We start from the raw sequence: 11,618 nt of genomic DNA, 5'->3' as shown, positions 1-11,618 counted from the left end.
CACACACATATACAGAGGTGGGAAAAGTACTCAAAAATTGTACTCAAGTGAAAGTACAAGTATCTGGTCAAAATTATACTCGAGGAAAAGTAAAAAAGTACAACTTTAAATTATACTCAAATATTAAAGAAGTAGAAGTACTTTTTTTCTGACAGACAATACCGAAGAATGTTCAAACGGAGAGAACGAAAAAAATGCAATGGCACAGGTCAAACATGTATATTTACTTCAACAACAACAATTAAAATGAAACCCATCACCGGATTAAAGGAAACTCCATTATTTCCACCCTAATGCCATCATATATGACTTTCATTTATCAGTCGAACACAATCTAAGAGTTTTAGAGAGAAAAAAAATCTCTTTATATAACGCAATTGTATGGGACATCCAAAAATGACACTTAAAAACTATACACAAAGAGAATATGACAGTAACTCATGCAACCCCTGTTAATGAATCACTGTCTTCTTAAGTGAAACGATAGGCATAATAAGAAAAATACAAATGCCAATATTTTAATCTTGACCGTCATGTTCACTTTGTGAGGTTTCTGAAGTGGTCCTGTCCCCTTGCATTATATGGACTACAAATCTTTGCTTGTGTTCATGTGAAGGAAGAAAGTCTTAAACATCTGGGATGACGGAGGTTCAGTAAATGGTTTTGGGTGAACTATCCCTTTGAAGAGCAAGATGTGATGGAGAATACAAGAATGTGTTGAAATAATTAATTAATACTTCCTCAGATGTGATGGTGAACTTTTGAAGCAAGACATGTACCTGATGAAAGTCCTAATTGAAGTAGAAATGTGTGTTTGATGCATGAAAACAATGATCATTAGTTCTCACGTCAGGCACACGTTTGAGCTGTTTACCATATTTAATGTGCATAAAATAAAATAAAAAATATAATGTACTTTTCAAGATGAAATAAAATTGTAAGGAGTGTAAAGTACTGCTTTTTCTTAAAAATGTAATCAAGTAAAAGTACAAGTAGTCAGTTTAAATTGTAGTTGAGGAAAGTACAAATCCCCCAAAACAATACTTAAGTACAGTAATCCGGTAAAATTACTCCAGTACTTTACACCTCCTCACATATATAATACATATTAAATCTCCAAAACATCACATTTAGCTCATATTTTAGATATTTTTGCACAATGATGGCCATAACAAACTTTTTTCAATACATTTTGACATGAAAATCGAAAGAAAAAAATCATTCTATGCTGCTTTTATTGCTTTTTTCTTTGGAGAAACGTTTATTTCTCTTTCGTAACAGCTTGTCAATTTCCATAGTTTTGGTGGCAGTAAACAGGTAAATATCACATACACAATCATACAGTTCAACTATTGGACTTACTGTTTTCAAAACAACCAGGACAAAAAATAAAATAGCATTGTCAGTGATACTTTATTGTAAGCAAAAAAACTAAATTTCAATAACTCAGTGTGTGGATAATCTGGAGTCAATATATTAATAACAATAACCAGCTAACATTGATCAACTCTGCTGTCTCTGAGCGCTATATCCAAACTTGTATTAGCCAACATAAGATCAAAATAAAATCAATTTAGCTAAGGCCTCAGTCCAAACAATCCACAAAGAGGCAACTCCCAGTAATGACAATTAAAATTAGATTCAAGACTCGCTCTCATTCACTGCAACACTAAACTGTGATCACTGATCTTTGGGAATCCATGTTTCAGGAGCTCATTAATCATTTCAGACGGCATGTAGAAAAATTATTTTACAATAACAAAAAAATATATAATAATAATAATAATAATAATAATAATTCACAGTGATCTTTGTCTTCATGCATCCAGGACGTGGGTGTCATATCATACTTTATATTTCTCTTTGGCTCTGTCACTTAATATACAGATATGCTGAAAGATATAAATAAAAAGATAAGGTGTAAAAACAATTCAGATCATAATATACAAAACATGCACTCAATATACACCAAGTTATGCCGTGCACACAATTCAACCAGAAAAGAACAGGACACTTACACTCAAATCCCTGAAATATTCATTGTAGTCTAAAGCATATCCCACTAGGAACTTATCAGGAACTTCAAATCCAATATCTGTAAACACAGAAAACAAGACGTTTAAACACTCACACAATACAAGGAGAACAATACAATTATTTTTTTTGCAGAAAGAAAGCTTTTATGCATTGTTTTCATTACATTTAAACACATTCCAAAAAAACATGATTAATATTACATTAATCAATGTTATAATTATGTAATGTTATTTTCATTGCAATTATGAACATACCAAAAATATTGTGTATACTAATTATAATCGAGATTTCCAGGTAACATCTCTAATAAGTTTTCCGCCAACATGAACTAATTCAGTTTAAATATTCATTTATATATATTCCTTTTTTTAGTGCACAAGTCCAAACTGTTTACATTATTTTCATAATAATTAAGCACATTCCAAAAAACATGATTAAAAAATTAATACATAAATATTTAATACATTTTCAATGTTATAATTATGTAATATTATTTTCATGACGATTATGCACATTCCCAAAAATTGTTTGAAAATAAAATTATATAATTATCATCAGCTCATTTTTTTTTTTTTTTGGGTGGGGTTAGTTATACTTTGCATAAAGAAAGGCCAGAATTTATCCATTATTTTCATGACAATTAAGCACTTTTTTTAATGGAACTAATTACATAATATAGTACTCAATATTATTATAAGAAAATCTAACTAGAAAAAAAAAAGAATTATATTATAATCTACTTAAAGACAGGTTCATCTCATTGTAACATCTTCAATGATGAATTTAATTTATATTTTGGTTGGTTGCATTATTATCTGCACTGGAACAGAGCTGGTGGTCCCCTGTAGAGGACATCACTAGTGTGTCACTGTTAAACAGAGACTGAGTCTCCATCCTCTTGATAACGGACTCGAAGCACTTCAGCGCTCGGCTTTACAGTGGAAGTCAGAGGATAGACAGACGGATAGAAAGAGCTTATCAGCTTTCTTTCTAAAAGCATTGCATAACTACTCTGAACACAGACAGATGATTACACATCCAGCTACATGAATGCAGGGGGTTTGATTTCTGTAAGTGATGCGGATTAAGCACAAAATGTTCATAATATCCAATAAAATCCAAAGATGAGCAACATGAAGGAACTCACAGTCTGGACGGTACCCTGAGCTCCTGGGGGTCCGTTTCACAAGTAAACTGAAACGACATGACATTAAATATTGTGAGATATCAAAAATAAAAAGAGCAGCGAGGCCATTTAACCACATATGTTCACAGAAATGTCTCTAAATGTGCTCATGATGCAGCGGTTTAAAATATGTTTTAAGAAAAACTGTTCTTCCCAGGGATGCTCCTGCCTTACCTGACGACCTTCACCATTTTAGGATGACATTCATTTAATAGTTTGAGCAGTGTTTCCATAGTTCTGCCTGTCTCTACAATGTCCTTGGGCACAAAAAGAGATTTCGTTACATCATCTGTACACTACATTTAACACGTGCTGCTGTGAACACATTTGACATGAACGTATACTGACTCCAAAGTGAACCTCACCTCAACTATGAGCACATTCTGGAGGAAACAGAGAGAAGAGAAATGAACAACCAGACCATAACATTCAATTAGGTATCAACTACTGGATCAGTACAGGGTTTTTTCTCTCGGAATAAATAAATACTTTCATTCAGCAAAGATGCAATAAACTGATCAAAAATGACAGAGAAGATATTTAAAATATAACAAAATTCTATTTAAAATAAATGCTATTCTTTTGAACTTTCTATTCATCAGAGAAACCTGAAAACATTTTTTTATCATGGCTTGCACAAAATATGAAGCATGTTTTCAACATTGATAAGATCAGAAATGTTTCTTGAGCAGCAAATCCACATATTAGAATGATTTCTGAAGGATTGTGTGACACTAATGATGCTGAAAATACAGCTTTGATCACCGCGATAAATGACATTTTACAATATATTCAAATAGAAGGCAGTTATTTTTACTTGTATCATCAAATAAATCAATACATGCAGCCTTGGTGTGAGCATAAGAGATTTCATAAATTCAGACAGACCTTAAACGTTTTGAATAGAGTAAAAATAGAAAACAAAAAAAAGAAATATGCAAAGTTCAGTCAAAACTCACTTTGCCAGTAAGGGCAGATAATTCATCTCCTCCAATAACCTTCACACAGTTTGTAGACTGGTCATTCTGAGGAGGATCAGAGCAGGACAAAGAGACAATTAACACAGAAAAGTCGTTTGAACAACAATAAAAATACTGTATTTCTGTTAAAGCACATATATGAATTCTTTGCTAAAAAACTGTATTTGAGTCTTGAACTCATCTCAATCTTTTCTAGGTGGATGAACTTACAGTTATACTATATATTAAAATTTCTGGCTAGTTCCAATAAACCAACGATTATTTTCATGATGTTAATTAAATGATAAACACTGATAAATGCTAATAAAATTCTACAGTATTCTGTCCAAAAATACTAAAAACTCAAATCAAACATTCTTAATGCTGCTAGGAATTTAGCCATAAAACTATAATATAAAAGATATGAATTAATATTAGGCCTACTGTTTTTAAAGTCGACATGAAATGTAAATTCAGCCGATCGGTTTTCTGAATGCTAGTTATTGAACGTCGGCATGCTTCTTTGATCAACCGCAAGCTTGCCCTTGTCATTTCAATAACATGCTCCACTTTTATAGACAGTAATGAAAGCAGACGTCTATTTCTGAAATGATTTATGGGTCAGTGTTGTGTATGAATGTGTGAGGCTCAGTGAAGCTGGCCCTCACCGAGTAGCTCTTCAGCCGAATGAAGTCCACAGTCAGTGGCACAGACTTATCGCTGTTTTGATTCAACGTCTTGATGAAATCCATCAGGTCCGCGAAGAACTTATACCCTCCTTTCAGAACGCAGAGGGCCACGATATGATGGCCGCCCATGTCCCGAACGATATCTCTGGCCAACCTCTCAGTCCTGCAGAGTGTTTTCACATTAATGCATTCATTAAAGCTGGCTGATGCCATGCCAAAAATGTCAGTCAAGAGATTCCTGGGGAAATTTGTTAAACAAACAAAGGGGAAAGCAGAATTCAAATCACATGCCTCTCGTCCTGCGCTAACATCATTAACTAAACGGGGAACACGAGGGCAACAGCACAACTGTATCGCTTCACAAATGAACACTTCTGAACACAATAATACTGTTTGAGCATTACCGTACCGGTCTTTAATGAGGCCACTGGGTATAATGACACTGTCCAGATCCTCCTCGTAGTGTTTCGGCACACAGAACAGACTCAGCTCGTGCCCTTTGCTGTCATCAGCTATCTAAAAAAACATTACAAATCTATTACAATATCTATCTATTAAAGAAACACCGAGACTCCTGATATTTTCAACAGCTACTGTTATTTAATCCACTCGAGTTATACAATGTAAAAATGATTTTCTTTGTAGTTATAAATAATAATAAAACAAATTATTGGAGTACGTTTTACAAGAAAATACAAGTTTTTACAAAAATACAAAAATTTGAAAAACAAATTTCAGTCTTTGTATTTCAAATTTCGGTTTCAATTCAATGTTACTTGCTGTTTCTTTGTAAATGATTAATTTACAAAGTAAAACATGTTTTAAATTAAATCACATTTTTGTCAGTGTGTATGAGTTTATAAGGTTTCTGAAAGTGTGTGCACATGTATTTGTAAAGTGAGTGTTGTTTGTTATTTATTTTGGCGATAAAAATTACAATTCAGTCATTTTATAGAAATATCCAAGATAATTAATTTCGCATGAGGGTGTTATATTTCCTCAAGCATCAGGTTCAGGGTGAAGACACAGATTCACTGCACTGACCAGCAGAAAGTGTAGTCTGAATGTGACTTCAGTGTGAGCTATGATTCACACAGCCCGAAACTAATGATAATAGACTATAGAGCTTTCTTTACCCACTACATTTCACTAATATCCACACAAAGCTCTGGTTTAGAGAACTGAAATTGCCTTTCACGTGCTTGTTGCACATGACCCAGTCTAAATTATGATTTGAGGAGGTGTGCAAGTCCATATATAATTCAGATAGCAAGTGAAGGCAGCATTACAATATAGCATCGGTCTAGCGTGACAGATGTAACGTTAGTCATTTGTTTTCATTGTATGGAAGAGAACAAAACTTCCTTACATGAAACCTTTCATCATGTGCTCAAAAGAAAGAAAAAAATTATATATATATATATATATATATATATATATATATATTGAGTAAACTATTTCTGTAAACGCTGTAAACACCGCACGCTGATCTGACCAATGGCGTCGCCTTGGCAACAACCCCGCTCTTTCTTTCAGACCGGTTGAGAATGCGGTTCGCTTTAAACCAAACCACTCTGTTTATGTGCATTAATGACTATTTTCGTCACAGATCAGTTCAAACGTGCGGTCTGAAAAATAAAGCTAATGAATTGTATGAATAATTGAGGAGTTTGTGCACATATGGTGCCGAGCCACACCTCATGAACCTGTCGAAACGCGAAGAGTCTCCATCCGACGCGCGTCTCGTTCAGTGCGCGAGCGAGCGTCTCTTACCTCCAGATACGCGGTCATTCTGCTGTTTGTGCTTCAGGCCGGTGTCGGTGTCGGTGGACTCAGCTCATGCCGCCGGCGTCTGTCTGCGGGAGGAGAACAGCTCGGTCTGCGCGCGTCCGGGTGAAGCGCGCGCCTGCTGTGCGTGAAGTCAACGGCAACGCGACGCTTCCTAAACCCTGACGTCACAATCCATTTTACCCACTAATCTGATTGAGCCGTGTTCCCCTGTGCTTTAACCGCAGAGAGACCGAGTCAATGTCTGCAGACAGCAGTGTGATGCGACTCTGTGTCACTGACAAATAGTTTTAGTTTTATTTTTATGTCAAATGAAAACATACCCGAATGCATTATCCGACCCTTTTTCTTTTGTGAACGTTGTAAAGTACACACACAGTCCTGGCTAGATTAGATTAGGCTACTTGCAAACTGTAGTCCGTCACAAATTACGTAAAAAATAAAAATAAATTTTAGATAATATAATAAGAACATTCCAGGTTGCTATTAACAACATGAAGTGCATTAAATATTATATTACGACAAAGTTTCTCTAAGTGGGGTTCGTGAAGGAACTGTAGGGAGTTTGTGAGTTTTATAACATTTTCATACCATTATTTACATCTCTAGTCTGAATGAACAATATAATGGTGTTATTGAAAAACTAATTTTAAGTAAAAACAACTCACACACTTAAGATATAAACACTTTATGTTAAAATAGGGATTAAAATGGCATGAAAACGTGATCTGTGGGAGTTTTTAGTGAGTGATCAGATGGGCGAAATTAAAAAAGTGGCCTAAATCTAGCTGTGATCAGTATTTACCTTAGTTTTAATGACTGATGATCCGAAATATTCAAAAATAGTTCACTATAAAAAATAATAGCTAAACATAAGTTTACAAATAAAACACATTGTTTAAATTGTTACTGCTTGAGTTATGATGTTATATGTAAAATGTAAAATGCTTAAAAAGATCTGATTCATACCTGGCTGTAGTAAATAGAATAATGGTGACATAGTAAAAAAAAATATACAGTGTAAAAATATAGTTTTAGTAAAAGAAAATAAAAACACACAAAAAAATGTATATATTTTCTGATAGTCTAAGTTATCTGTATTTAACCAAGAAAATGTGACCGGGACATGAATTAACAACTTTGAGGACTTTCGCCTTCTTGTTTCAGAATACCCCGCACACCACTGAGTATATATATATATATATATAAATTGTATTTATTTTATACATATAATTGTTTATAATAAATACTTACATAAAATAAAATATTTACATGATTTCTGTCCAGCACTGCATATATATTACAACAAAATAAAACTATATATAGTCATTTATTCATAAGTCATTGTGTATACTTTATATTGTTCAGGGTGTCGATAAATAACACACAATGTGACAATATTAAAGTGTATTGTCACCAACTTTTTTTTTTAATTGTATAATTTACACAAAACATAAGACACAAGGGAAAGAACTTCATATCTATCTTTATTTATATAGCAGCACATCTTACAGAAATACAACTGCAGGAGAATACAAATGTACTGATTAAAGCAAAATACGTTTATTGACGTCAAATGTCATTAGTTGATGTTTCTTCACCAGACTGAATGTCATTCTCACACACTCATGAGTGAAGCAGTGGTTCTCAACCAGGGGCCACTAGGGGGCAAAACCAAACTTATTTATTTAAAACAAGTTATAATCAATGTAAATACGTAAAATAGTGCCATGTGCCAATTCACATCCCTTACTCTGGTAAAAATGCACCACTTGAAGTTCCAACCACAATGTAGAAATTTGGTCCTGCGTGTACCGATCTTACAGCACCTCTACTGTTCTCTTATTTTATTATGATACACAGTTTGTTGTAATCCTTAAATGTAAGTGGCTTTGGATAAAAGCGTCTGCTAAATGAATAAATGTGAATGTACTGTGCTGGTGCGACCTTGCCAATCAAAAAAAAACAATTTTATATGTTTCCCATTTGTATGTAACCTGTTATAAATACAGTTGTTAAATTATGAAATCACTCAAATGAAACAATTATTTATATATCTATTGACTCCTAGTTTAAAGGGGGGTTGAGAACCACTGTCCTGCGACAACTTTAAAAGCATTGGACGTTAATCACATCAAATGAAAGCAAACAAAATTTAAAAATGTGTAAAAACAGTGCAGTTAAAATACTCATTTCACATCAAATAAAAGCACAAATAACTGCTGGTGATTGGGTTAAGCGCTCTTTTAATTTAATATTTACTGACAAAAATTCTTCAAACACCTGCTGGCCAAACAAACAGAAAAAAGGTGATCATAATTCAGTTATCACCGCGATCAATAACCTTCTTTAACCTTACACTTTGATCTTACAAATCTCAGGAGGCTATAACCACCAGTGGATGAGAATGACAACATTTTAAAACAAAAGTGAGAGTTGAGGCTGCATAGCAGTTTCATGATATAAATGTTAAGATGTATTCGAGACTACACCGACAGACAAATGACAATTTGACCAGACAAAACAATGTCGATTAAAAAAAAACTGTAGTCTTTTACTTCTGGATTAAGTACTAGTAATCCCAACATCTAAGTGTTTAATTATATACAAAGGTCCTTTAGAAGTAAGAGGAAAGGCTTGCAAAGGCACAAAGTACTTTCAATCAAAAAGCACAATATGAAAAAAAAAATGTTGATGGATTTGTGCAGAAATATATTTTTGTTCATAATACATACAGTATGATTTTGACGTAAGCTGGAGCATAAGTACCAAAAAACACAAGAATGGACAAATTATTTTTTTAATCAAAAGTCATAGATTTTGCTGCCCCGTTTTGAGAAATGAACGCCTTTTTTTTTTTTTTTCTGAATTGGTCCTTAGGTTAGATGTAGTGTGAATCTGTATGTCCTGCAACATGAGGTAACACTCACACACATTCTTCTACTCTGATTCCAGAGTTGGATTTTTTTTATGGCTTTGCATGGAACCCAAGTTCCAGAACATTAGCCTGTGTGTCTCACAAAGACAGATCCAGGTCATATTTCACCCCAAAATCAAAAGAAAACTATTTTTCATCTTAAAAATTGAATTTTCTTAACTGTAATTAAACAAAAAAAAAACAATACCAATGTGTACAATTGTACTTTAATATTTAAATTAATATTTTTTCATCTTACAAGAGCAAGAGTTATTGTTATATTCAACGGACTACAGAGAATTGATTTTGGGGTGGAATATGGCAAACGATTAGTCTGTGTGAGATTCACCCATACCCAAAACCAGGCTTTTTTTTAATCGTTTAGAAATTGACAGTATTTGAATTTCACTTACCAAACAAATAACAATCTCCATTTTGTAACACAGTGATGGGGACAAAACCATCATTCCACCACTCCGAATATTGACATATGAAGTACAGTACTGCAGAAGGGACAATTCACTTTTAAAATGTTTATAATGTACATAGTACATTTCGAAATTCAGTCTTACAAAAATACTGTATGTATGCCTCACTTGCAGGTGAGATATTATCTTTTACTACAAAGAGAGCACACTTTTAACAAACTGCTACCTCACAAAGGAACAGCACACTTAAAACAGCCGATCTACTATTTACAACAGTAGTTATGCAAATTTTACATAAAGCATATTTTTTTAAAGAATATAAAGGCAAGAAAAAGGTAAGTGTGATGTAAAAATAACTGACTTCTCAAAGCAAAGATGTTTATTTGAAATAGAACTACCTCACATTATGTTTGCATGAGAATATTGTCAATGCAAAAGCTGCTGCTTAGAGTAGAGTACTGTACATTGATGTTAAGTCTTAAAAAAGATTTGTAAAAGACGGCATGTGTCTGTGAACAAGTAAAATGTCAAATAAATGTTTAATAAAATATCAGAGCAATGTCCTACAATGAAAAGAACGCCTCAGTGAGAGTGACAATGACTTTCGAAAGAAATGAGAAAAAAAATGCTTCAAAATGTAATAACAAATATAAAGAAAAATCAAGACTGATGTAAACAACCAATTAGTATCAGTTATGACAAAATGTGGCAGCATTCTGTTAATATCACCCTGTTCATGTTAATTTACCAGCGTACACACACCCTTCTTCACTCTGATGATTACTTGTAGAGAAATCTTCCAGTTAGGATACATGACTAATGATTTCTGACTGGTAAGAGCTTTCATATTTTCCAAAAGATCATTTTTAAAACTTGTAAGATGATTTTGTCATGCAGTGGTGGTTTGAAGCAGTCTCTTCATCATAGCTTGTTTTAAAACTTGGGATTTTATCAGATTTTCTCCTCTAACAACCCAACATCGACTATCTGATCATAGATGAGGTTTATTGTAACTTGGGGGGTGAAAACTAACCAATCCCTTCTTAAACCCTCAAGGAAATATGGACCTAACTTCCATTTTAAGCTGCCCAAAAACCACCCTCATAGTTGTCATAGTTCACATCGAACAATAAATACCCTAGTATTATTTTTCTAACACTCATGTCATTAAATTCAGAATCTGTAGAATTGTCTTTCTTCTGTGAAACACAAAAGGAACAATTATGAAGAATGTTCTCGCTGCTCTTTTCCTTACAACCATTCAATGACCTAAAGCTGTCAAATTAAAAAAAATAAATAATAATAATAATTCACGGTATTCCAAGTTTTCAGATGTTGTGTGTGAGGAACAGACCAAAAATTTTCATGGTAACTAAAATCTCTTTCGTGCATTCCTCATAAAGCAAAATATCTTCAATTGTGTATTTTTTGAGCACCACCGATGAAAGAAGGTTATACCAGTTTGGAACGGCATAAAGATGAATAAATATTGATTTTCATATTTAGGTGAACTATCCCTTGCGTGCACCATCACAACAAATCCTCTTCCCAAACTTGTGCTTAATTGAATAATCTCCATGAACCACATATAATTCAAAATCAAGAACATAGCTG

The 11,618-nt window shown here is 33.5% G+C and overlaps 1 protein-coding gene across 3 annotated transcripts; it reads right to left on the bottom strand.

Annotated features, from left to right (window-relative positions):
* Positions 1 to 1,218: 1,218 nt before the first annotated feature.
* Positions 1,219 to 6,868, bottom strand: hprt1l (hypoxanthine phosphoribosyltransferase 1, like). 3 transcript variants are annotated; one of them, XM_059546347.1, is made up of 9 exons: positions 6,645 to 6,868; positions 5,281 to 5,387; positions 4,851 to 5,109; positions 4,183 to 4,248; positions 3,589 to 3,606; positions 3,398 to 3,480; positions 3,185 to 3,231; positions 2,019 to 2,095; positions 1,219 to 1,892 (listed from the first exon to the last, which is right to left on the bottom strand). In XM_059546347.1, the coding sequence occupies exons 1-9, from the start codon at positions 6,660 to 6,662 to the stop codon at positions 1,845 to 1,847; spliced, it is 723 nt and encodes a 240-aa protein (XP_059402330.1). In that variant the 5' UTR covers positions 6,663 to 6,868; the 3' UTR covers positions 1,219 to 1,844. The 3 variants fall into 3 exon arrangements, with proteins under 3 accessions (XP_059402330.1, XP_059402332.1, XP_059402331.1); XM_059546349.1 differs by having other exon boundaries at positions 6,569 to 6,862; XM_059546348.1 differs by having other exon boundaries at positions 4,851 to 5,034; positions 6,645 to 6,855.
* Positions 6,869 to 11,618: the final 4,750 nt, after the last annotated feature.

The sequence above is a fragment of the Carassius carassius genome, chromosome 50 (genome assembly GCF_963082965.1).
Source record: "Carassius carassius chromosome 50, fCarCar2.1, whole genome shotgun sequence".
NCBI lineage: Eukaryota > Metazoa > Chordata > Actinopteri > Cypriniformes > Cyprinidae > Carassius > Carassius carassius.
The sequence above is the reverse complement of the archived record's forward strand: the minus strand, read 5'-3'. Positions and strand labels throughout refer to the sequence as shown.

What these genes read in the sequence shown, in the direction of transcription:
- hprt1l (XM_059546347.1), bottom strand. An exon ending in TTCGGCTGAAGAGCTACTCG is followed by an intron (nt 4,249 to 4,850) that starts GTGAGGGCCAGC and finishes GATCCTCCTCAG; the next exon opens with AATGACCAGTCTACAAACTG. An exon ending in AAAATGGTGAAGGTCGTCAG is followed by an intron (nt 3,232 to 3,397) that starts GTAAGGCAGGAG and finishes ATGTCGTTTCAG; the next exon opens with TTTACTTGTGAAACGGACCC.